The 27,322-nt window shown below is 41.1% G+C and overlaps 1 protein-coding gene across 13 annotated transcripts in view; it reads left to right on the plus strand.

The window, feature by feature from the left end:
* SCHIP1 (schwannomin interacting protein 1) overlaps window positions 1-26,242 on the plus strand; it is a 799,100-nt gene extending 772,858 nt beyond the window's left edge. For 8 of the 13 annotated variants that reach the window (XM_067033915.1, XM_067033916.1, XM_067033917.1 and 5 more), the window contains 5 exons: window positions 16,697-16,814; window positions 17,792-17,989; window positions 18,880-19,003; window positions 21,616-21,709; window positions 25,601-26,242. In XM_067033915.1, coding sequence (XP_066890016.1) covers window positions 16,697-16,814; window positions 17,792-17,989; window positions 18,880-19,003; window positions 21,616-21,709; window positions 25,601-25,652 — 586 coding nt within the window. In that variant the 3' untranslated portion in view covers window positions 25,653-26,242. Of the gene's footprint in view, window positions 1-16,696; window positions 16,815-17,791; window positions 17,990-18,879; window positions 19,004-21,615; window positions 21,710-22,136; window positions 22,254-25,600 lie in introns of all 13 variants that reach the window. The other 5 variants (XM_059064985.2, XM_067033921.1, XM_067033920.1 and 2 more) reach the window with 2 other exon arrangements.
* Window positions 26,243-27,322: the final 1,080 nt, after the last annotated feature.

Genomic DNA, 27,322 nt, shown 5'->3' on the forward strand with positions numbered 1-27,322 from the left:
TCTTTATGACCAGAAGTTCTTAATTTTAATTTTAATGGTAATTTTTATCTAACTTTTCTTTTATAGTCAGTGCTTTCTGAAGCTTGTATAAAAAAATCTTCTACCCTAAGGTCCAAAAGGCTTTAACCTAGATTTCCTGTTAAGAGTTAAAAGTATTTTTTTTTTTTAAAGTCTGTAAGCAATCAGGGGTTGGTTTCCTGATTTGGAATGGAGAAGTCTAATTTCATCTTTTTCCATATACATTACCATTTTTTCCATCCTATTTATTAATAACAATTCTCTTTTACTGAGTGATCTAACAGACTACTTCTGTATGACTATACATTAATGGGAATACATTCTATTTCATTGGTTAGTGTTTCTATCCCTGCACCAGTACCATACGGTCTTAATTATTATAGCTTCAAAATAAGTCCTGATATCTGGACTCTTTACTCTTTTACTGCCTATTCTTGGTTTTTTATTCTTCCATATAAATTTTAAATCATCAAATCAAGTTCAGCAAAATACTGTCTTGGGATTTTTGACTAGAATTGCATTGAATCTGGAAATACTGGGTTGGCCAAAAAGTCCGTTCTGGTTTTTCCATAAGATGTTACGGAAAAACCTGAACGAACTTACAGAAAACGAACTTACTGAAAAACCCAAACGAACTTTTTGGCCAACCCAATAATTTAGGGGAGAATTACATTTTCACAGTATTAAATTTTCCTATCCCTGTTTTCCATTTAGAGATACTGCTTATCTTTTGTTATATTTATTTCTAGGTATTTGATATTCTGATATTATCTTAAATTCTCTTTGATAATGCTTTCTTGTTGTTTGCTGCAGCTTACTTTGTACACTAGTTGTGTATCCAGCCATTTCCTTATTATTATACCTAGTATTTCTCTACTCTCCTATTATTTTCAGTAAAGTTGTCTGTACATTCTTTGGAAGTTTAAAACAATATCATCTACAAAAAATAGCAGCTTTTAAAATTCCTTTCTAATCCTCCTACTTCTGGTTTCTTTCTTTGTTTTACTGAGATTAACATTGTTCCCTTATATTCATAATTTAAAAAACATTTTTATCATGAATGGGTATTTGATGTTATCATGTGCTTTTTCTGCATCTGTTGAGATGATTGTATGATTTTCTCTATTAATCTATTAATGAATTACATTTATAGATTTTCAAAATATTGAACAATCTTTGCATACCTATTATAAACCTAAATTGGTTTGGGGTATTATCTTTTTTTGAACAGTATTGGATTTTATACATAATATTTTATTTAGGGTTGTGATACTTACATTCATGAGTCACATGGGTCTGTTGTATTCTTTAATTGTAACTTTTTTTTCTGGTTTTAGTATAAGTTTATGCTGGTGTAAATGAATTAGCTACTATTCCCCCTTTCGTGTTGTCTAAGAAAAGTCTACATAATATTGGAATGAGCTGTTTCTTACCAGTATAACCATCTGGGCCCAGTGTCTACTTTGTATGTTTGATTTAACTGCTTCTGTTTTTTAAGTGGTTTTAAGATTGGACACACTTTTGATTTCTTCTTGAGTCAGTTCTGATGAGTTGTATTTTCTAAGAGTTTGTCCATTTAGTTTATTTTCAAAATTTTCAAAATTTTTCCCATCATACTTTCTCATTTCACTGAGGGCATTAATTTTAGTTAAATTGTTCAAAATGTTTCCTTCTGATTTCTACATTGTCCATTATCTTTTCTGAGTTTGTTTTTTGTTCATTTTGATTTCTATTAATAATTAAGTGTAAAACACTAAGAGCTGTTGTAAAGTTTCTGGTTGGGGCTTGGAGACAAATATTGTCTCCTCAGAGAGACCTTTCCTGACCACCCAATTAAAAGGTAAACTCCCAACCTACCTACCACTTTCTCTTCTCTTAACCTGCTTATCCTCTTACCCTGATTTGTTCTTCTTTGTGGTCCTTATCATTACCTGATATTGTATTATACATATTTTTAATCTGTTCCTTGTCTTTCTCTAGTACGAAAATAATTAACCCCAAGAGAGCAGGCCTTTGTCTGTTTTGTTCACCACCATAACTATTGCTTAGAGAGTGTCTAATACATAGTCAGTTACTGAATAGTTGTTGCATTAATGAATGGTGAACTTCACTTTAGAATGTTCAGATAAAAACACAACTATTTTGTAAGGGTGCATCCAATTAAAAGTGCCCAAAGCTCTTTTCTCTTGGGCTGTAAGTTGTCACAGGGAAGAACTCTCCAACTTCATCCTAAGGAATTTTAAGCCTGGCTGCCAGTGTAAGACTCTAGCAGGGGAGTGGTTGACAATTCAGCACGTAGAATTTCACTGAATTCCCTTGATTTCAGTAAGGCGCTTCATTGCCACCTCAGCTGTGCCTGAGGGAGCCCTAGCCCAGAGCTCCCCTGATGCAGCCTCTCTAGATAGTAAACTTTCTCATTCTGCCAGGCCACACGTAGTCAGGGCAAGTTAGAAGATCTAGGTTTTCCTTTCAGTTGTTTAATCAGTCTTGGTTTGTACGCAGCCTTACCCCCACTCCCCTGCCTTTGGATGCACCTGAGTATTTCCAGGATCCTGAAGTGAAAATGCATGTGCCTTCTCCACCAGCCCCCCCTGCAGACACCTAGCAAATTGAAGTAGTTAAGTCAAATACCCCTCATCCATCTGCATTTTGCCTTTCAAAATTTTTTCAAACTCTCTTGTGTGCCACTGTCTCCTTTTCCGTTTCCTTTGTCCATGTAGGTTCATATCTTATTTCTTCCTTTAATATTGTTTTAGTAGGATTTCAGAAGAGAGAGGAGATACATTCCTGTGTTCGATATGCCATGTGCAACTAGAAGTCTCATGAAGGTTTTTGTTATTTTTAATAGCAGAAATATAAAATCCTGTGCAGAAACCATGTATGTAAAACAAAGCCGACCTCTGGTCCGGGAGTACTGAAGGAGAGGAGTTGGGATACCCCTGCCCAGAGCATGCCCTCCCCCACCATTTCCCCATTTCCCCACCATTTCAATGCCACTCTACTTCGCACTCAGTGCCCCTCACCATCCCTCCCCTATAAACCCTCAAAGCCCACCTGAAACTCTTCTGGCAGAGCAGAATTTGAGAATCACTTAGTCATCTACCCGCTTTGGAGACACAGCTATCTAAACACATATGTATTTCACAGTAGCTCATAACAAGCGACGCTTGTTGACTCTCCATAAGGAAGATTATTTATATCCTGTTCTTTCATATGTTTTCCTCTCCACATTCTGGGATGAGATCATCCTCTCTGAGAACACGATGACTTTTTGGATTCCCCCTTAGGATGATGGTTAATAATGAGACTTAACGTTCCTAAGAAATGTCACTTTTGCCCTGTAAATTTAAAGTCCGCAAAGACTGACTGCCGTTCTCCTTCCTCAGTAATAATGTAGGAGAAAAGCCTTAGGAAATGTTCAATTGCAATTGTGTAACCCATATTCTCCATCCCTATTAGAATTAGTGTTTCTCTAATGTATTACAATTCTTGAAATTCTTCATTGAGCTAGAAGTACCTTACCTCTTTCTTACAAAAGTACTTGAGGGATGTTAGAACTTTGAGGTCACTGATGTGGCACTCCAAAATGCTCCAAAGCACACATGTTGAATTAGTTAAATAATCAAAACCAGGTAAATATTAGCTGAATTTACTGCTTTAAGGAGCTCAGTACTCAATTTTAAATGAGGCTGCGGACTTACAATTAATTGCCCAAGAAATGGATTCTGAAGTGCTAAGCTTACTTTTAAGGCAGGGCCTACCCAGGTAAGTAGGATCCTTTGGCAAAATAGTGGGCTTCTATTTATGCATTTTAAAGGGTGTTTACCTGTAAAAATTAACTTCATATTATGTGGGAAATTGTGAAGTAGTGGGAGGGTCCTTTGGGAAGACAAGTTTAAGCTGCTCCTGTGAGGGTAAGTCCTTCTCAGTTGGCCTTCGGGTTTCAGCCCCACTGAATTTTTCTAATTGGTGCTATCTCCTAAAGCACTTTTTAAAAGAATGACAGGCTATTAAATGTAAGCTAGACTGATGATAATCCCATAAAGACATTTCATGCCCAATACTGGAGCAAAAGAATTTTTGATATTGCTTCATAACTCAACTAATTAAATTTGACTTATACTGAAATGTGGCAAGTATAGGAAGTGCCATATTTTTCTTCAAAATGTGCTAATCCACACATAATCAGCCTTTTCAAACTGAGATCATATGACCTTTGTCCGTTTTCTCTGTTTAAAAATGTTCCAGCTAAAAGCTTAAAATGAAATGAGAGAAATGAATTACCTATTTTTGAAAGAAGTTTCTAAGAAATGTTAGATTTACTCATGTTCTTAGAAAAAATATTCCTTTTCTCTTATGACTAGTATAATACTTTGCTATAAAATATTTTTTCATTGACCAAATTAATCTTGAATCAGCATTATATTTTGGATTCTGAGTTTATATAGCTTAGTGTTATTAAAGGAATGGAAACTGGCTTGGCTGCTATGAAAACACAAGACAGAGTGGTCATTAGTAATAGACATCTAGGAAGTCTTTCATTTTTCAAACATTACAACCTGATTTGACATCACGGAGAAAACTTTTTTCCTGCCATCTCCATTCTCCTTTTCTCAGAGTAACACAAAATAAACCTGACCCCCAACTTCTCTTCTTCCCTTACCCCAAGATAGATTTTATTTACATGCACATAAATATAAATACAACATAATACAGTCTATTCACAAAGTATGCAATGTAATATTGTAACCTGGAAAAGGCTATATACCCTTCTCTCCATGCGTTGTGAAGATTATGAAAAACAGAAATTCCCCAGAGAGCTTTCGAGACGCTCGTTTGAATAATGATTACTGTTTACTTATCTCAGCCATTCCAACATCCGCAGATCAAAACTCATTTCTTTCTTGTTCTTACAGGTTTATTGGTGAATGGCTGAGATAAGACCAGTAATAGTTACCCACCACCTCCTCTTGTGTTTGGGCTGCGTGGAGGGGAGGGGGCGGGGAGGCACCATAGCCCAGGGAGTTGTATTGATAGGACAGATAGCAGTGATCTAGAGAGAATTTAAAGAAATTGGATTCATAGGAGCTTCCAATGTGAGGAACTGAGAATCTGAATATATAATCTGCCACAGAGCACAGGTCAAACCAGCCTCATTTTGCCAGGAAAGTATATCATCCTTTTGCCTCTGACAGTAATAATTTTTGCATAATTTCCTGGAAGAAATAAGCACAGTGGTCATATATACCCAGCATGGGTGAGAAGAGGTTTTCCTGTTTCAACACAATGAAATGTGCTTTCCTGAAGTAATAGGTACATACTACAACAACCTATTTGTAACATGCAACATACCTTTTGAACTTCATATTAATCTCATACATGTGTACTATTAATTTGCTTAGAAAATCCTTCATATGAGTAATTCCAAAGTACCTGTCATTGCAAATGGTAGTTTGCAAATTCTTTTTTTATACTATTTGAAAATTCATCGGGTAATCTACAGAAAACCTATCATTTTTATGCCCTCTTCCAAGAATTATCTACCTCCTCCAATTAATTATCTTTTATATTCTAAAATATTACACAATTTTTAAAGTGAAGCAAAATTTGAAGTGGATCTTTTGAAGAGTAATAAGATTAAAATGGCAAAAGAAATTTAATCATGTAAGCAATTCTTCTCTTTTACAAACCTGAAAGAAAAGCAAATTGGCATTTGTGAAATTTTCTTTGTCTAATAAATAGCCTCACTTTACAATAATGCCAATGACCCCAGTTTAATTAGGTGCAATTAATTTTGTGCAAGCGAAATTTGACGTCTTGCTAGAGGCATATCCAGCTGTACTCTGTTTTATGAATTTTATTATTATCACCAGTGAGAATTCAGTTGTCAGAGCTACTGCAAAAGGGTGGGAGATGGGGAGAAAAAGGCCACAGGGCTGCATTTTATATTTAAAAATGGCTCCAGTGGACAGCCAAATGTTTAATTAAAAGAACTTCTAGAAATGATTTTTCATTGGTGCATCATCTTTGACAAGTTATCATGACTTTATTACTGAAATTTGCACTCCCTTTAGACAGTGGTCCTTCACATGTGTCTGGACACACACAGCTCACCGGCTCCTTTGAGAGTTTACATAAGCACTCACTGCTATGAGAAAACAGCCTCACTGACTGCATGTGAGGTCTGTCATCTGGAGTTTTAACACAATCCTTTCGTTCAGTATTTTTGTAAAATTTTCTGTGCCCCTCAGATTATTCTCATTCAGATTATCACATGCATTAAAAACCCATGGAAGGGCTTCCCTGGTGGCGCAGTGGTTTTGAGTCCGCCTGCCGATGCAGGGGACACGGGTTCGTGCCCCGGTCCGGGAAAATCCCGTGAGCCGTGAGCTCTGAGCCTGCGCGTCTGGAACCTGTGCTCCGCAACGGGAGAGGCCACAACAGTGAGAGGCCCACGTACCGCAAAAAAAAAAAAAACACCCATGGAAGATATTTCAGAAAACCACTGCCAATTAAATGGTGACACATGCCTCCTTAACACTTAGAATTTTTTTTGTTTTTTGTTTTGGTGATGTGCCTTGGGGCATACGGGAATCTTAGTTCCCCAACGAGGAATCGAACTTGCTCCACCTGCAGTGGAAGCGTAAAGCCCTAACCACTGGACCACCAGGGAATTCCAGAATTTTTGTTTTAGTTATTGAAAAGTCCTTTCAGGTTTATTTGGGTATATCTTTTTATCACATGTGTCTTTTGTGCATACAAAAAAATAAGAAAAAGTGAAATTGGTTAAGGTAGTCCTACACCCTTTTCACATTCACAATTCAATTCTCCATTTAACCACTTTCCCTTAGAGTTGTCCATCTTTGCTTTTCCCCAAAGTGTCACCCTTTGTGCCATCAGGAGGTGCTGTGCCTCACCTTCCAAGCCACTGTCCCCCATTCTGCAGGTTTCGATGCTGGCAGTTTTTTATTATCAGAAGGCATGAATGGTCCACTGCCAGAGCCCACCTCTTCTTCAGTGGTCCTTATATGGTTTGTGGGCTGACAGAGTTACAGCTCACTAGAGCCGTCATGCCACCAGCTGCATGGGTGGCTGAGATTGTGAGACATACCCCAACGTTGAAGATGGCCAAAGGTGAATAACCATGTGTCATAGAATTAATGCAATTCGGTAAATCTACTGCATTCTTTTTAATGACTGAATAGAATCAAATGACCACAAATTAAGTCATGAAACAGAAGGTCTTTGAGAGAAAGCTTCCTATGGGACCAGGCCTAAATGGCAGCCCCAACATTATTTTAAACATGAACATAAGAAGTGTTGAAAGCAGTGATTCAGTGTTCAGGACAGTAAAAGCATTTGCAATTAAGATTTTCACCAAATCTAACCATACCCCTCAAAAACATCCACAGGCACTGACTCTTCAACTGCCGTATCTTTACCCCAGCCTCACAGAGGTAAACACTGGTCCAGAAGGGGATGAGCCTAACTTCAGCTCCAGAAGCTGAAACTCTTCAGCAGGTCCAGCAGATACAAGTTTAAACTCTGTCTGGGCTGAGCAGAGTAAATAGGCAGGCTGGCTTTAAAAATACGAAGAGTGACATGTATATCCTTTACTTGAGAGTCTATCATCTGTGCAGATCCAAAAAGGAGAATGGGATTGAGACTGGGTTGGGGAGGGATGGCAACAGTTGAATCAAAGAGTCCATCCACAGAAATGTTCACTTATAAGAAAATTTGTTTCTTACTGCCCTCCCCACTGCTGGGGGCAGGATCTCCCACCCCCAGCACCCTGCCAAAAACAAAAGCCCAGCCTGACTCATACGTGAGTCATGGTCCCTGCATAGACACCATCTGAGTCAGACACTTCCAGCAGCCATCCTCTACCAGCTGTCAAATACTTAATCCTACTCACCTTTCTCCCACACACAAGCGCTAATCAACTCACCCATTTTCTCTCCTTTTCCTTTTTAAAATTCCTGCTAAAGGCCCACACATAGCAGCTCAGAGGCACTCCAAAGAGAAAAATTTGAAGTCAACTGAATTTGTTCCACGAAAAAATATCTAGGTATATTTCCGGCCACTTTTTCTGTACAGATAGCTCCACATTTTTGTTTACAAACTTGGAATCATAGTATACCTATTGTTTTAGAGCTTGGTTTTTGTTTCTGTTTTTGACTTAACAATACATCAGTAATATTTGTCCATATTCATAACTGTTCCATTATATATATTTTTACTAGCTGCATAATGGCCCGTCATACATTTCACCATCATATACTTTTTTTGTAGTTCTATCAATCTTTTTTTAAATTGGGATATAAGTTGTTTTACAATGTTGTGTTAGTTTCTACTGTACAGCAAGGTGAATCAGCTATATGTATACATATTTCCCCTCTTTTTTGTATTTGTTTGTTTGTTTGTTTGTTTTCTGTACGTGGGCCTCTCACCGTTGTGGCCTCTCCCGTTGCGGAGCACAGGCTCCGGACGCGCAGGCTCAGCGGCCATGGCTCACGGGCCCAGCCGCTTCGCGGCACGTGGGATCTTCCCTGACCGGGGCACGAACCCATATCCCCTGCATCGGCAGGCGGACTCTCAACCACTGTGCCACCAGGGAAGCCCCTCCCCTTTTTTTGGATTTCTTTCCCATTTAGGTCACCACAGAGCACTAAGCAGAGTTCCCTGTGCTATACAGCAGGTTCTCATTAGTTATCTATTTTATACATATCAGTGTATATTTGTCAATCCATAATATACTTAATCTCTTATTGTTAGACATTGAAGTTGTTTCCAATTTTTTGTTTTGTTTTTGTTTTGCTTTTTTTTTCATCTTCTCTTTTATTCTTCCATTCATGAATTTATTCTAGCCTTCTTATTGTGCCCTGGCTTCTCACCACACTCTCCTAGAATAAAATGCCAGCTTTGTGACCTTGTATAATTTAACCTCTGAGCCTTAGTTTTCTCATATGCAAAATGGAGATCATAATACTAGTTTTAGGTGTATCTGAGGATTAGAGGTAATATATATGAAGTGCCTACAATATAGTAGATGCTCAAAAGTGGTAATTCTTTTTATTTCAGAAAGTAGATTGCTGAGAAATCATTTGGCTTTAATTAAGAGAAAGTAGACCACATTTGGCACCTAGGAGAGATGGCTGTTTTATTCCATTATTACTGCAGTATCAGAAGAGCACTCATTCTGGTCTTCAATTCGTGCAGAAAATATTTCTGGTGAAAATGCATTTGTTAACATTAAGATCCTATAATTCCAAATTTAATTACATATAAATGGTCATTATTGAAGGAACTAGACACTGATGTGGAATTAGAATCAGCAGCTGTCTGAGGAATGCAAGTATTTATAGCTCCCTAGAGAATCAGGTTAGGCTACAGGGGCTGCTGCTTCACCAGAGAAAAGCTGTTGAATGCTAGTCTGCTTCTCTAAACGTTACTTAAGTAGTGAGAAGATTCTGTGGCCATGTGGAGTCGGATGCCTACCAGCTCTCACGCAAACACACACAGATGGAAGGTCCAGAACTAACGAGCCTTAGAAAAGGGAGCAGACAAAAAGTATGTGCAGGATTGGGAGAAGAAAACCCAGAGAGGGCCATTCACACTCCAGCCGCCTTTGGAGCTACCTTCCGTGGCTTTCGCTGAGGAAGCCAAAAGCCTGAGTCCTGTAAGACGTGGGGTGAGGACAGGACATGAAGAGACATGGTGCCCCCTTTTCCCCCAGTTGTCTCTCTAGCACAGAGTTTGAAACCGCCCTTAACTGCTCTGGACACATACGGCAGGAGAGCCGGCTTTCCATCCCTCTTCTGCATTTGCTTCCCCTATCCCGCAGACCACTTTTCTACTGCAGTTAGTTCCCTGCTCATTCACTCTTCTTGGTTAACACCTTACTTACTAACTAATGTCCAGGTAAGTGAAAGTGTTTCTTTTCTCATCTATAAGATAGGGAGTGTCCAGTAAGTGTTTTTTTGAGTTCTCTTCCAATGCTCTATATAATCCACATTTCTATTTGTATATTGTGATTTAATGATCCAAGCATTTGGTACCTGTTAGAAGACCTGATGTCTGTCCCCGGATCAACTACTACTATGCATCCACTTAATATAGGGGTCGTGAACTGTAACATGCCTGCAGGGGCCAGCAAGAAACATAAAGGAATGAAGTAGCCCAGATAAAAGGCAATAGGTGGGACTGTAGCGAACTAGAAACTGTGTGCCCTGGCCAAAGGGGAGGCATCGGCTCAGCACTGGCCAGTTGGTGCCGTGGGGTTTGCAGAGATGTTATTGCCTGATCATCAAATGAACAAACAAATGAACAGTTAAACATCCCCTTTCTTTCTAATGTAGTTGTAAAAATCATTTATAGTCCTTCTGTGTGTATGATCATATATGTTATTAGACCAGCAGTGTTTGCACCTGTTATGGGAATATCACTCTTTTTTTTTAAAAGTCAGCTCAGCCATAAAAAGGAATGAAATTTTGCCATTTGCAGCAACATGGATGGACTTGGAGGGCATTATGCTATGTGAAATAAGTCAGACAGAGAGAGACAAATGCTGTATGATATCACTTACATGTGGAATCTTAAAAAATACAGCAAACTAGTGAATATAACAGAAAAGAAGCAGACTCACAGTTATAGAGAACAAACTAGTGATTACCACCTTTGGCACCTAGGGGAGATGGCTGTGGGGAAACGAAAGCAGGAGGAGCAACGTAGGGGTACTGGAGTAAGAGGTACAAACTATTCGGTATAAAATAAGCTACAAGGATGTATTGTACAACACAGGGAATATAGCCAATATTGTATAATAACTATAAATGGAGTATAACCGTTAAAAATTGAGAATTACTGTATGGTACACCTGTAACTTATACAACATTGTACAGCAACTATACTTCAATTTTAAAATTTTTTAAATTTTTAATAAGTCAAATTATCATCCCATGCATTGCACACTCTTTAGCAAAAGAAAGTTAACGCAATCCCACTAAAGTAAAATAAGAAATAGCAGTATATTTTCACAATAACAAATATTGGGAAGTAGAAACTTTGCCTTTCCTTTTTTTTTTTTTTTCAGTAGTAATTCTGTAACTTTCATGGTAAATGTCAATACAAAACAGTCAGTAGGGAAAAGAAGAGTAAGGAGCAAGGTTTGGGAAATGGGAAAGGTATTTCACAATTTATTAAGGAATAGCAGCACCTCATGTTAACCCACCTCAGCACATTCTATAGAGACACCATCACACATGCAGTACATCTAGAATTTACCCAAACCTCAATCGTTCCCACGTTCTTTCTTCACGACAAATCCTTAGAAAAATGAAATGTGTTTACAGCTACCCTTGGGCAATTACAATCCACATTTTATATTCCGTCCCCTTTGAAATTCTCATGAAACAGGAAAAGATAACGGGTGATAATATTCATTATGTAGAAAGCCTTTGAATAATGCATCAGAGATCCATTAAAATAAATAGAAATAATATATTTTAACAGCCCAGCCACAAACTAGTTGGGAATACTGAGTAATGAACGGCATGGCAGGGCCAGAGGCTCTCACAGCCACACTGCTTTTGGACAGAAGATGAGCAATACATGTTTGAAAGCCATAGGCATTTCAAAGTTTCCTCTCACTCTGTTTCTTAAGGAAACCATGCAATTGCCTTGAAATTATAAGCAACTACAGGAGGCATTATATGCTTAAAATTATATTGCCATCACAGGCAAGACCTAATAAATCCAAACCTAAGGTTAAGTGCAGTATGGGAGAAAGGCCACTGGATTCAAAAACCAGAGGTCCAGCCTGTAGTCTCTTGCTTTGTGATCTTGTACCATTTATCTGTTGCCATGGTGGTGATGCGTAATAAAAACCCACCCACATCAGTGGCATCCGATGATAAGCACTGATTTCTGCTGCTGATCAGAGCTGGGTTCCCATGGGGCTTACTCATGTGTCTATGATCGGCTACTGGCTGGCGAGGTACCGCTACTGCTTGCTCTTGGCTGAGCTCCGTCAGGTGCCTGGGGCTTCAGTTGGAACAGCGGCCGATTGAGTTCTGTGCTACGAAGTCCCTCCTCTGTCAGCAGGCTGAGCTGGACTTGTTCTGTGGGCAGCGGCACGGTTCCCTGGGGCAGCAGGGAGTGGGAGTGGGGGGGCAGATGGAGGGGCTCGGAACCGGAATACTGTCACTTCCTCTGCATTCTGTTGGCCAAGGCAAGTCAGGAGGCCAGCCCAGGGGTCCCGAAATAGACTCCACCTCTTGATGGAGAACCCACAGTCTTATTATAGGTGGACCAGATAGAGAGAGGGTAAGAATTGGGACCATTTTAATAATCGGGCTGTCACAGATCTGGGGCAAGTTATCTGACTTCTTTGAGTAACTGCTGCCTTGCCTGTAATGCACAGGTGGCTGTACAGCCCAAGGAGAGAATGGAGTGAACACACTTTTAAACTCAAATTCACTGTTACCGTTCAAGTGGAATTAAGTAAGGCATGGTGCACGGGATAGAACCAAAGAATCTTCAGCATTTCTCTGTGGATGCTGGTGGTCTAAGCTAGTGCTGGGAGATTCCTGTTTATAAAATCAGAAAACACCAAATAGTTCTGGGATTCGGAGCTGGCCGTCAGACCAGGCCACTCCCAGTCACTGCAACCCAAGGCCACGGACAAAGGCCAGATTCCCAATACTGCTACCCCACTGGAGGTCACAGCAAACTTTAAGACCATCCCATCACTTCTCCCACGGAGTAAACTGGTCTTGTCCCTGTCTTTTGAAAAAGATATTGTCTTTATACCAAATCATATCACCAGGTAGCTAGGTTTTTGAGATGTCCTCCTAGTACTTAAGATCTCTCCATCTCCATCATTCTCTCAATTCCAAGCATATTTTCATAATATCCCTGCTGACAGTAGTTGGAGGTCAGCACATGTGTTTTCTAAGTAAGCTTTCCTCACTGTACATGCCAAATGGACACTGGTGCTGAACAGCCTATCAACTAAATGCTTTCCCGATCCTGGCCAACAGGAACTGTCACTCAGTCAGAAAGCCACGTTCACTCACACTGAGATGTCCAGGAAGCACACTTAGACTCTATCTCTTCACTTTTCTGAGCCCTCTCCATCCATGACAGCCCCCTCTCCATACCCTCGGCTCCCCGTCAGTAACTCTGAGCTGCAGTGTGGTTTTTCATGGCATAAGGAGAAGAGGTTTCCGGGGTGACCAGGACACAGACCTTCCAGTAATCAAATCCACAGGCAAGGCAGACGTCAAGCAACCTTTTGCTCATAGCCCTCTGCCGAAAGCCATTCCAAACATCAAGTAACCCTGAATTGGATACCTTAAATTATATCACTAATTAACAAGAAGAGGTTAGTGTTTTGTTTTCACCTCAGATGGTGCTTGAGAGCTCCAAGCAAATTAGCCCCCGGCTGCTGGGATTTCGCCAGACTGCGTAGCCTGGTTATAGGCGAGACACCACAGTGTGAGGGACAGGGGCTCTGAGTGGCTGGAGGGAGAGCCTCAGAACAGCCATGCCTCCCTGGGATGGGAAAGGGCCAGGAACAGGGGTTATCGTTCCTGGACCCGGTGGCACAGAGGCCTTCAGCAGCACTGGCCGCTGCTTGGGAGCTGTGGTCGAGTTTCCCCAAAGCCACCTTCATCTTAAACCCTCTTAAAGGCTAAAGGCAAACAAATCCTTCTTGAAACCTGAGTCCGTTTTAAGATGTCTGTACTAAAATCCCCGCTGAACTATTAACTGTAATATCATATAATTTCCTTTTCCTGAGAGTAACACTCTTGGTGATTACCGCTATAAGGAATTATAAGGCTCACCCTGTAAGAAGCTCTGCTGAGTTTCCCACGGTGATAATGTGTTACTAAGGCGATTTTCTGAATTTCTACCTGAGGTGTTTTTTCATTTCACTCCGACTACTAAATCCTTCCCTTTTTTTTTTTCTTGGCCTTTCCTGAGTTAGAAACGCTGCATGGGATAGTTGATTTAGGTCTGAGTTGATCCTTAGCACAAAGGTCAGTTTGGGGGCAGAACAACAGAATTTATGATCAGACTTTCTTCATAATGAAAATATCTATCTTTGGATGTTTTAAACCTTATTTTGCAGTGGTATCATGTGTTATTTTATATTTTTATAAACTGTGTATATAGTGTCTTCTTTCTTCTTTTGAAGACTTTAGTTATTCAATAAATAGGAAATACTACATAATCCTTGATTCGAATTAGGTTTAATTTAAAATGTCTTTTTTTATTTTAAAATATGACTTTAAAATATGTCTGTTTTTAATTTGCACTTTTAAAATTTCCACTGTTGTCCGATCCATGTATCTTGAGTTTTGTTGTTAAAAATGGGTTGATTTGGGTTTTTTTTTTACCAACTACAGACAATAATTTTTTTTAAATAAATGTATTTATTTATTTTTGGCTGTGTTGGGTCTTTGTTTCCGTGCGCAGGCTTTCTGTAGTTGCGGCAAGCGGGGTCTACTCTTCATTGCAGTGCGCGGGCTTCTCATTGTCGTGGAGCACAGACTCCAGACGCACAGGCTCAGTAGTTGCGGCTCACGGGCTTAGTTGCTCTGCGGCATGTGAGATCTTCCCAGACCAGGGCTCAAACCTGTGTCCCCTGCATTGTCGGGCATATTCTTAACCACTGCGCCACCAGGGAAGCCCGACAATAAATTTTAAAACTTAATTTATATGGGATCAAAGGGTAACCTGAACATATTACATTTCTCCGGGGGGGGGGGGAAATATATATATATATATATATATATATATATATATATATATATATATATATATATATTCTAATGGTAGAAAGTTAAAAGGAGACAAATTCCAGCTTAGTAAATGTTCACGCTGCCTAACGGTGAAAGTCAGCTCGGAACGCTGCCAGTGAGTCCGTTGTGCATCAGAAGTTGCTGTGACCAGGCCAGGTATTCAAGTAGGTGACTGCAAGGGTCCCCTTACAAAGTCACATCACCTTTAAAATTCTGTGGTTGTTTTGTCTAGGCTTTCAGAAAGTAGAGAAAGGAGGATAACGAACAGGTACAGGGCTGTGCCCATCTCTGAGCTCTTTTCATCCTTTCTACAAACCACTGAATTATTCACCCTATTTTACAGATGAGGAAACTGAGGTTCATAAAGTAATGTGCCTTGGGAAAGAAGTAAGGATTCAAACCTAAGTCCTACTGATTCCAAGCACCCTGAGCTGATCATAGCAGAACCTGTCGCTTTCTGCGGCCAGCCCTAGGCCTGGGCCTGCTTGCCTGCACCGGAGGGTAATGGGGGAATGGAACTGGACCTCCAGAGGGAAAGGCTGCGTTTCTCTCCTGGGGAAAATAAGCTGGGACTTTCAGTAATTAGAGAAGTTAACAATAGGTGGCGGTACATACCTATAACAATGATGGTGCCTGTGTTAAATCAGTACCTTTTCTTTTTCTGAGTTCTGTGTTGTTTTTAATCAAAGTGCTTTAAATGAGTCATTTGAGCAATTTATGCAGAGCATCCCTACCCATTTGAATAAAAAAAAAAAAAAGCCAATGGGAATGTCAGCTATCAGACGAGTTGCTCTTTGCATTTCTCACTGTGACAATAAAAACGCCCGAGCAGATTTGGTGTCCCCTGTCCTAAACTTGGCTTACAGGACCCTCCTTGCTGCTTAGGAGTTTCCTTCTGCCTTTTCTTTCTCTAAACTTAAAGACTGGGGCTACTAGGGTTGCTAAGAAAGTGCTTCTTGAAAAACACTTTGTTGTCAAACGGCAGTGAAATGTGTTCGACTTCAAATGAAGGTTAGGACACAGAGTTGGAGCCACAGCCTGGTTGCGTGTATAGCAGATACACAGCCAGCTGGCCCTTTGTGACCACATTTCCAGCAACATCCCCCTGGAGCTTCCCGGATTCGCCACAGACATAACGCGCTCCCAAGACATCTCTGCCTCTGAGGCTCTGTACGCGAGGCAGTCTGTAGAGCTTTGTGTTCCAACATTCTGCTTTTCTGACAAAGCTGGAGGTTTCCTTAAGTTTCTCGAGGGTGAACCTCTGGTGTGTTTTTTTCTTTGTGACATAAATGGGCTCCCTTGGTTGGCCTTTGACAGCTGCCTTAAATAAAATTTTCCTTCAGAGGACCTTATTCTGTTTGGGGGAAAAAAAGGAGTCTTTCTTCAGAGAGGTCTGGCCCCGGGATGCTGGATCTAATGAGCATCACTGGATTGTCCCCGTGGGGCAGGACACTAGATGACACCAGGCAGCCTTATTTGGCTGAGGACCCATTCCTCTTCAGCGACAGAAAATGTAAACTCAGTGTCGCAACACATTTTTATTGTGTACCAACTATGTGTTTGGTATTGTGCAGGGTGCTATAATGTGGCCTGAAATTACTTTTCTCCCAGCATGAATTTGTATGTGGGGAAAAAAACTAATACAGTATGAGTTAAAAGTTATCATCTTATCATTTACCAACTTATCAAGTTATCTTTCTTATCTTCTAGTAAAAGTTATCATTTATGAGTTGGGAGTAATATTGATCACTCACTGCTCCCTGTGAAGAACACATTAAACTACTTTCTTTAGCAAAATCAGGCAGTTCTTTTGGACGCTACCAGATAACAAATAGCTGAATGGAATTAGTGTCCTGTTTGTTTCCGCCCAGCCTGCAGAGTGGGATGAACCTGCAGATATGCTTTGTCAACGACAGCGGCAGCGATAAGGACAGCGATGCTGATGACAGCAAGACCGAAACGAGCTTGGACACCCCCTTGTCTCCCATGGTGAGTCCCACAGCTGCCTCTGAGGCTCCGAGTGTGCTTTCCTGGTCATTTGGCTTCTTTTCTGTTGTTAGTCAGAAACAGACATTTCAGAGATTAAAAAAAGCAGTGTCTCATGACATTTCTTGACATGGCAAGGCTCCTAAAATTGGACAGTGATTGAACAATCAAAACTGTGATCCAAGAAGGACACATAAGCTCTGTTAAAGTTAGCGACTACTTTCATACTAAATCGTAAGAGAAATCACATAGGCCCTAAAAATTATAAAAGAAAATACACTATATACCAATCCTTCCCCACTGGGCTTAGAAATATGAGCACAGACTGCCAATGGGACGCATTTTAAAAGGCAGGGGATGGGGTCCAGGCAGGGGTGGGAATGCTAGCACATAGCTGTTGCTCAGAGAAACCAGCAAGGTAGTGTGGGTTCAACATTGGTTACTGTTCCTTGCACACGTATTACAAAAGATGACCTGATGATCCTGGGTGCTTGTTGCTGGATTTCTTTCCTCTCTGGGAGGTCTATTGCCTTTCTTACCAAAGACTAACTAACAGGAAACCGTGTTGGTTGTTGAGTGCAATGCTGCATCAGAACCTCATAGGATATCTGAGATCCTGTCTGCTCCAGGGAGCAACGCACCGCCTTAGTTCTGGGTTAAATATTTTGCTGTGTCTGTTCACTTCAAGGAAGTTTTGAGAGTAAGAATCATAGAAATGTCTCAAGTTTGTTGCAAATATATATTCTCCCTATTATTAATTGTTACTTTTTATGCTAAAATCAGAGTCTATCACTGACTGAGGAAATAAACTAGCTTTTAAAATGTTACTTGCCATTGGTACAAATCAAATCAAGAGTTGAGTACCTTGATGGAGGGGACTCTTGGCTGCTTTGAGAGAGGGCTCAGGGAAGACTGTAGCTCATCTCCAAAGATGGTACCCGGCACGCAAAGCTCAGGGCTGCTCTTTTTTCCCTTCACAGAGCAAACAGAGTTCTTCCTATTCCGATAGAGACACTACTGAAGAGGAATCCGAATCCCTGGATGACATGGATTTCCTCACAAGGCAAAAGAAATTGCAAGCCGAAGCCAAAATGGCCCTTGCCATGGCCAAACCAATGGCCAAAATGCAAGTAGAAGTGGAAAAACAGAACAGGAAAAAGTCTCCCGTCGCTGATCTTGTAAGCAGCGGACGCTGAAATGCAAGCGAGTGTTTGGTGGCTGCAAATGGTTGAGGCTGTCCCAGTCCTTTCCCAGAGTTATGCAAACTTGGGTTTTTACAAGGCAGTGTGTAAAATGTACTGTCATTGAGAAATATTTAAGTCTGTTTCTTTTTCCTCCCTACTGTATCACTGAAGGATACATACGCAACAGATTTCACTCACAAAAGTAAACTTTGCTCTTGATTCATATCTACCGTGTTTCTTAGGGGCAGTATTAGCTGTCATGGGAATATTTTAATTCCTTTAAAGCAGTCTCAGTTTAAGAACCCATTGCTATGGCAAACTCACTATTGCTTTAGCTCTTGTTCCCCCCTTTTCAATGAAGACAGTATGGCAGAGTGGATGAGAGCCCTGGGCTTTGGAGCTTAAGACTAGCTCTGCCATTGACCTACGGTGGGGCTCTGGACACGTCTCAGTTTTCTCATCTATAAAATGGGAATAATAATAATAGCTGTGTCAGAGCACGATTGTGGAAAAAGTAATCAAAGCACTTAGCACAGTGCTTGTAGCATGCTATAAGTTAATAAGTAGATGATATTATTAACTTTATCCATGTCATTGACATTACTTGAGCTCCCTGGTAGTTCATTTGTGGATGTAATAATTGAGTCTCAGTTGTAGACCAGTCCAAAAGCTTTTGCTTTGAGTAGTGTCCCGTTCTGATGCCAATAGTGTTTCAGATGATGTGCTTATATGGAGGGCCTCACATTGGGAAAGTCAGATGGGGAAAGCTTTTAAGCAAGGAACCTGAAGTGGGTGAATGAAGGTGGGTCTTTTAGGAGAAAACTGGGTCGTACGTTCAGTGTGGTTGCTGCTCACCCCTCCATTTCTTCCCTTTCTGTCTTCAGCTGCCACACATGCCTCATATAAGTGAATGCTTGATGAAAAGAAGTTTAAAGCCCACTGACCTGAGAGACATGACTATTGGGCAGCTACAAGTGATAGTCAATGATCTCCATTCCCAGATAGAAAGTAAGTGTAAGATGCTCTGGAAAATGGGATATTAAGTGTAAAATATCATGGGATGCATAGTACTATTTCCTTGATTCAGTTCCTTGGTACGTTTCATTGGGGTCCTCCTGTGTACTTGCAAGGAAAAGAAGAGAATCACAAGGCTCTTTTTTTGTTTTTGTTTTTTTTTGTTGTTTTTGTTTTTGTTTTTTTTGTGGTACGCGGGCCTCTCACTGTTGTGGCCTCTCCCGTTGCGGAGCGCAGGCTCCGGACGCGCAGGCTCAGCGGCCGTGGCTCACGGGCCCAGCCACTCCGCGGCATGTGGGATCTTCCCGGACCGGGGCACGAACCTGTGTCCCCTGCATCGGCAGGCGGACTCTCAAACCACTGCGCCACCAGGGAAGCCCTGTTTTTGTTTTTTTTTTACTGTAAAATGTTGAGAAACTTTAAGACTTTTTCAAGGTTCACAGAGGTTAGGGGTCCTTTTAATTAATCTGAAATCCCCAGCACAGTGCCTGGCATATAGTTGGCTTCCAACGCGTTTGTAGAATACAATTTAGTAGTTACAAGTCATTTATTATACAGTTACACGCTCAGCTTTACTTGCACGTACATTCATTTTAGGTCATCAAATTCTACTCGACTTATGCTGTGGGACTCCAGGTGGTGAAAATATATGTGACCGATATGTGAAAATTATAGGGTGAGAAAGTGTGGGCCTTTCCCCCCGCAGAATGAAGAAGGGCCTCCACAGGAAGTGTGCAGGGTGGGTGGTGAGTGAGTGGCATTCACTCGAAGTGATTGCTTACGCAGAGAAGGGCAGGTGCTGGACCAATGAGAGCGCTCGCTCACTGGGGAAGCGTGCTTAGCCCAGGTGAACTCACGAGCCCTCCAGCCTCTGGAACATACAAGTCCATAAAGTCCGTAGGCTGATTGATTAAAACCACCTAAGAGATATGCCAACCAAATGCAAACCAACTAGATGTATTTACTTATTCAGGTACAATAAAGGTATTGTGGTTATGTTAAATTTTTTTTTAAAAAAGAGCCCTGTCTTTAGAGACACATAACTGAAGCATTCACAGATGAAATAATATGATGTCTGAAATTCGCTTTCAAATGATCTAGTGGGAGAAGGGGAGATAGATGAGTTCAAGACTGGCCATGAGTTGATAACTGTTGAAGCTGGCTGGATGCATGGGGTAGGGGGATTCCTTAAACAATTCTCTTTACTTTTGTATCTCTTTGAAAATGTCCATAATAAAAAATTTAAAACTTCATACAGAAAAGACATTCCCACGCACTATGCAGGCACTCTACTGAGTATAAAAAGCTACCCTAAGAGCCCACTAGAAAAAATAAAATTGGATGTATTCAGTGGCAAGTTAATACCTTCAGCATTTTAAAATCAAGAGAAAGGATTTAACATTTTAATTAGGAAACCATAGATTCACAGGCTTTTAAAAAATTCTACTACATTTTAATTTTAGTTGAGCATAAATTACTAGGAATTAAGGACTTAAAAGCCTTTCTGATCTTTTACCACTGAAATATCTTCCTTAGAATTTTAAATAATAACATTGCCAGCTAGTCCTGTTCTGGAGTAGATGGAGTTTTAGACCTCTTTGTATGACTTTTTTTCTCCTTTTTTAAATTGAAAACGAATCTGAACTAAAGGCAGACAAATGCATCATTTGAGGTCAGGATCTCTGAAAACGTTTCCAAGGAGGACCTCGCTGAATACCCTCTTCCTTTCTTTGGTTTCTGGGCCCAGAGCTCTTGCTAAATGAATGCTGTCCCTCATGTGTCCACATGTCCAGACCTAGAAGCTTTCATTCTTAGCTGATGTGAAGGGGAAAAAGCAAGAGAGAGCCCCCTGCTTGTTTATATTTTTCAATGGCAGAAGCCAAACTAAACCCAGTACACTGATTTCAGGAAGACTAGTTATGTTTCCATCTATTTTATGCCCAGTATAAATCCTAAAGAATATTTTCCTCAGCACCGATTGTCCAGAGAACTCGGGGGTTATTTCTTCAGGTCTTACACATCTGGTTCTCCCACAGCTTTAGATATTACTGTTTCCTAGAACAACCTGCACGTAGGGCTGCTCTTCCCTTCGACCCCGAGGAGCCTTTGAGCACCCTCAAGGCGCCTTCCTCCCCAGCGGGGGGTCTGATGGGGGCTCTTGTTGGGTGCAGTGGACCCTCCAGCTCTCCGTGTGGCAGGAGGACCCGGAAGATGAACGGTGGAAAACTTAACGTGCCCCAGACTTCTGCGTTCACATTTCTTGAAAACACAATCCCGCTTCTTCTAGCAAGCTGTTTTCCCAACAGCTAACCGTTTCGCTTCCCACTCTGATGTGAATGTAATTGGATATCCTTTGTACTCCTTTTCTTTCAACACTTCTATAAGTACTCAAGCTAGTCGTGCTCTCAAATTGGTGACTTCTCCTGGGCTTATGAGAAGCTAGTTTAAGAACTCTACGTTTTAGCAAAAATAGCCTCCTACTGTGTTTAGCTGTTTGTATATGTGTACGCATCTATCGTGCGTATGTGATGGTGCATGAGCGGTTTCACATCCTGACTTAGATGCGATTTTGTCTGCTTCTAAATGCTCTCGTTTCTTTGCCCCAGGCTTGAATGAAGAGCTGGTCCAGCTGCTACTAACCCGAGATGAGCTGCACACAGAGCAAGATGCCATGCTTGTGGACATCGAGGACTTGACCAGGTCAGTGGTGTCTCATCTTTCCATAGAAGGAAAGCAGCCTGGGATGGTTGCAAGTCTAAGAATTAAGGCAAGAGCGAGCTCTAGAGAACTTCTTTCCTTTACTTCCATGAGTAACTCGCCTAATCTCTGCTGGTGTCAGCTGTTTAGATGGAGGGGAAGCGGCCAAAACTGCTCCCATCCAAACGCATGGCTTCTTCACAACCATCCTCCCCTAGTGATGGATTGTAAGTGCATTAGAACTTCGTCCACCCCCACTTAAATCAGGTCAGCCATTCTGGCCTAAGGACTTTATCCTGAAGGACTGTCCCCTTGAGAGTCATCCCTAAGCCATTCCACGCTGGCCCGATTCCAGCACGTGGTGGGTGCCACCAAGTGGCACCTGCTGTTATATGACCCGACTCTTGATCGCATCTGCCATGCCCGGAAGGCAAGGACACTGGCATCTTTCCACAGCACCGGCGCCACCAGATTGCTCTCACCATGGGGAGACTCCAAGACTTGAGTTTCTAGCTGGGCCTGGTTCCGAGCGCCTGTCTATAAAGAGGTAAAGAATGCTTCCTTCCCTGGGGGATAGGGAAACTAGGCTAATGCTGGTCAAGATCTTGCATTTCTTCATAGTTTTCCTTGTGGAAAAGCCTCTCACCATAAGTATATAAAGTATATGAAATACCATGAGCATTCCTATGATCTTATATTGTACTTACGATGCCACCTTTTCTGAGACAGTTTATAGGAAGTCTTTAAACCACCAGGCAACAGTTACTATTAATCCCAGAAATGGTATTCAGAGAGTAGAAGCTCCCAAGGAGAGAAAGAAAACTGCTTGTCACGGTAACATAAGGAATTAACCACATGATCCAGAACCATCCAAGAGAAGTTTGAAAACATATGTAGTGAAAATGCTCTCAGCACTCACCACAGGGACCACTTCTCAATGTGTAACACTGGGTAAAATATTTTTCTAAATGCAGTGTTATAAAAATAGCTTGGGTAGCAAAATAAATGCTGCAGAACTATGTTTAAGTTTGTTTTTAAAGACCTATGGGCAGCACTCGGTTTTGTATGCTTTGGATGTTATATTGCCTCACCCCTAACAAAAAAACAAAAACAAAAACAAACCGGAAGGTCTTCTCATACCTTCTTAGCATATTTGCCTGCATGTGAAATATAGTAACACTCAAATACTATTATTGCCCCCTACAGCTGTATTCAGGCACTGCACCAACAATTGTAAGACACCTGCCTTTTTGTTAGGCTAACAACTTTGCATATAGGGATTAAGATTATGGGAAATCAGTAGTGAAATATACAACCAGGACATGCATCTTCTGAAAAATACATAGACTCTTTCGTCAGTTCTGTGGCTTGCCTATGATAACAGAGACCATTTCTCTGCCCCTCAGAGCAGCGTTGGCACCCCTCGTTGCAAAGATGACATTCAGAGGCTCCTCCCTTCTCTCAGAATGTTAAGCTATTACTTAGGTTTGCAGTGAATTTTGCTTATCCCTTCAGATGGTGTGATCATGGGAGACAGGGTGGGCAGAACCATGGGGTTCAAAGGAGAGGAGTCACTAATTTAAAGGTACTAGAGGAACCCTTTAAATTAGAGCAGGCGGGGAGAAGTTTCGATGCCCATTCCTGGCTGCAGAAATATAATTTTGCTCATGGAGGCATCTAAGGATACTTAAACTTCCCTAAAGGTAGCAGTGCCAGAGTATTGCAGCCAGATCCCAGAAGGCCGAGAGCATGGCCTCTGGGAAGCCCTGTTCACCTATTCCCTTTACCTGTGCAGCTCCTACCATTCAGGTGTCAGTTCAGATCAGTGGTTCTCAATTTTGGCTGTACATTGGAACCACCTGGGGAGCTTTTAAAGTACTGATGTCTGGTTCTCGCTCCCAGAGATTCTGATTTAATGATTCTGTGAAGTAGCCTGTGCATTAGGAGTTTTAAAATCTTTCCAGATGAATCCAATGCACAGCCTAATTTGAAAACCATGGGTTTAGATACCTCTTTGGAGAAGTGCTCCCTGAGTAGGGCCCTCTGTGCTCCTGGCAGCATGGCATCCCTCCCAAGTAGAGGCTAATCCTATTGTGTGATATGGTTTACAACCAACCTGGCTATAAGCCCCCTGAAAGCAGGGACAACACTATTTTCATTCATTGCTGTGTCCCCAGAACCTAATACAGGGCCTGCCAAGTACATAGTAGGTCCTCAATAGGGATTGTTGATAAAAAGAAGTCCTTGTGGGGCTTGAGTGAAATAAATCCTAATAAAGATTTTATAAATAGTTGACGAGAACCTTTTGGTTTTATGGGCGGAAACCCTTTCCCTCCTTTGTTTACAATTTTAATGAAATTCACCCTTGTATGTATGTCTCAAAATAACACCCAGCTTTCAATATTTTCTGAACCTCTTGCCTGCCTGTTCTTTCCTTCTCTCTCAGAAAACCCCTTGTTGTTTATATGCACGTGCGCGCGCGCACACACGCACACACACACACACACACACACACACACAGAGATACATATTTTAAAACAGCTATAAGAACCATACTTTAATTAGCTACCATGTAATCTTAGTCACTGGGCATCAAAATATTTCTTGAGCTGAATTTGTTCAAGTGAGGCCCATGAGCTACTATATGAAAATGATAAAAAAGATGGTCTGCTAGAAGGCATAATTTCTTTTTTAGGAATAGGGTGCTATTGATGTCTTTTTCCTGAGTCCCTTTGTTGGTAAATGAATATCAGAATATTCTTTGTGGGCTGCTGCCTGTGGCAGGGACGCTGCTGTCACTTCTCTGTTTCTGAATGTATTTGTGGTCTTCCCCGTAACACAGATGGGAGACATTCTGCATAATACCAGTGAGTTAAACTTGATGTCACTGACTACCCAAGTCTAGGCAGCACCCAGAAACTGCCCCCGGACCTTTGATGACAGCTGGAAACCACACCCTTAGATGCTTTTCTCTTGCCAGATTTATAATTTCCTGAGATCCTCCTTCAAAACATTTGTTTCTTGCAGCCTTCAGCCCCTGCCACTGGGAAGATGTTTACTTAGTGCCTGATCGAGTGATGTAAGCAGCTTGGCCCATTCCTCCCACTCCATCTCCACTGGCCAGCTGCTGGTTAGCCCAACTTCGGGCTCACAGGCCGTAATAGGGCTTGATGAGTAAGACTCACCCCGCCCTGTCCCCTCCCCCCCATCACTGCTGTGATCATGCCCTTGGGACTAACTGAGGGGGAAAAATATGCAAATATGGGAAATCTTGACATCCACAAAGGCCTACCGTTTGTTTGGAAGACATCAGCCTTTGTAAGAATAAAATTGAACTATTGTATTATTAACAAGAGCCTTGTTAATACTTAGATTTGCATCTGTGTACGTGTTTGGATAAAGTAGTCACAACACCTTGTTTTGACGTTTTGCTTAGCACTTAATCTTCTATCTGCTATCTCCTTGCTTGCTGTCTGTTCCTTTCTTGTCTCTTTCCATTAGAATATGTGCTCCATGAGAACAAAGATCATTGTCTGCTCACCACCAAATCCCCAGCACCAGGAGCACAGAGAAGGCACATATTAAACATTTGTTGAATAAATTATCCTAGTTACTTTTCTCTTTTCATTTTTAAACACGGCATTTTTCTTCTCAAAGGAATGTGACACCTACATGTCTCAGGTTAATCCAGTGGCTTACTAAATAAAAGGAATCATACATAGAATATAAAAATTGCAAGAGGGCAAATCCATTTGAATTAAGTACCGTTTCGTGATTCTCTTGATTTCACTGTGAGTAACTCCGAGCCTCCGTTTGGAGGATGTTTTCGCTGTTGATGGGAAAGCAGTTTGGCTTTCTCCTTAGCACTAAATAATTGTATTATTCATTTTACAGACACGCTGAGAGTCAGCAGAAGCACATGGCCGAGAAAATGCCTGCAAAGTGAAAAGAAGCCATCCAACCAGAGGACAAGCTAGAATTTATTTTGCTTCTGTGGTTGTAAAAACGCTGTTGCTAAAGGTGGCATAGAAACAAACAAATATCAGTGTTAGTCATCGATAATGTCTGAAGCTTAATGTCCAGTGATTGGCCTTTGCTTCTTAATTTATTTTAATTTTTTTACTGTGCCACTAAATATCAGGCATTTTAATAAAATATTGTTACAAAAAATGTACAGTACTTACACCATCACAAATCATGGTTAATCAAAGAGGGTAGTTTTAACTTTATTTTTATTTGTTTAGAGATTCTGAGTTGGAGCAGTATTTTACCATTGACTGCTTTCATTCTTCACTGTAGTTTTAAAGAAGAACTGTAAATGATGGTGCTATCCAAGTCAAAAAATACATGCCTGCCTCGTAGTGAACTTGTAGGTCTCCGTAATATGTATATTTTAATCAGTTTTCAACATTTTGTGAATGTTGACTACCTGAAGTTCATTTTTAGATGTGCTATTAACATTCTGTTGGATTCAGAGGGTTCCTTAAAAGTTTTATGTATAAATATGTAAAATAAAAATGAAAACTTTGTTTCATAGGATATGTCTTTTTGCTCACTAGCAAGCCCTCCACTGGCTGTCCTTCTTACCTCTTCACTCTTCCTCAACTGAAATCCCCACCGGGAAGCTTTTATCAGTGAAGAAACAAAGGGCTCCGGAGGACAAGAAATGCAGGGAATCGCCAAGAAAATTGTGGAGAGTATATGGGAGAGTGTGTGTGTGTGTGTGTGTGTGTGTGTGTGTGTGTGTGTGTGTGTGTGTGTGTGTGTGAGATCCAGAGACGACAACATCAGGCACATCAGAGCCAGCACTGTTACTGCTGAAAGTTATCAGTCTGGAATTTCAGTACTTTATTATTTAATAGCTGCTGGCCTTGTCAGAGCCAATGACTGCATCCAAACTGCAAACTGCATTTCCCAAATTTGCCACGTGAACAGATGATGCCTGCATTTACACTTTTCCCAAGGCCAGTTGGTGCCACTTCTCACATTTTAACCACTTCTATTGGTCTCATGAAGAAAAATACCAAGTCGAAAGCAGATTACAGACTGTTCCTCAATAGGTAAAGGCTTTCAGAAAATCGATGTAATTGGCGAATGTCCACGCAGGTATTAGAGAACCTTAAACTAAAGCTGAGATGAGCAATCAACATTCCAGAACCACCCACAGACCACCTGGTTTCACTATAAGGTCCATGATGTAATCTGAAGATAGAAGGTTAGTCAGTTTCCTTTTTAAAAAATACCCAGATAGATATTTTAAGTAATTCAGAGTTGCCAATTTTCACAGCCTTCTTATTTTAGTAAAATAGTCCATCTTACATTGAAACACTCATCATTTCTTTATGGGCTTCAATCAAGTTATTTTCATTTGAAAAATAATGCAGCCATAAATATATTTTGGTTTTCGACAGTTGGCTACAGAACAGGACAGGTTGCTCGCCACTGGGCTGAAGGGTGGAGCCCGAAGTCCTCTTTGCACCAGGGTCTCTAACTGAGCCCCGAAGTCCTGCACCAGCTGTCAGTGCTCCCCTGGGGTGACCCCAGCCCTGAAAATCCAGGCACAGCTAGTGGAGCTTAGTTGCTTCAGCCAGGTGGGAATATTGGTCACTAAGCCAG

This window comes from Kogia breviceps, chromosome 5, assembly GCF_026419965.1.
Source record: "Kogia breviceps isolate mKogBre1 chromosome 5, mKogBre1 haplotype 1, whole genome shotgun sequence".
NCBI lineage: Eukaryota > Metazoa > Chordata > Mammalia > Artiodactyla > Physeteridae > Kogia > Kogia breviceps.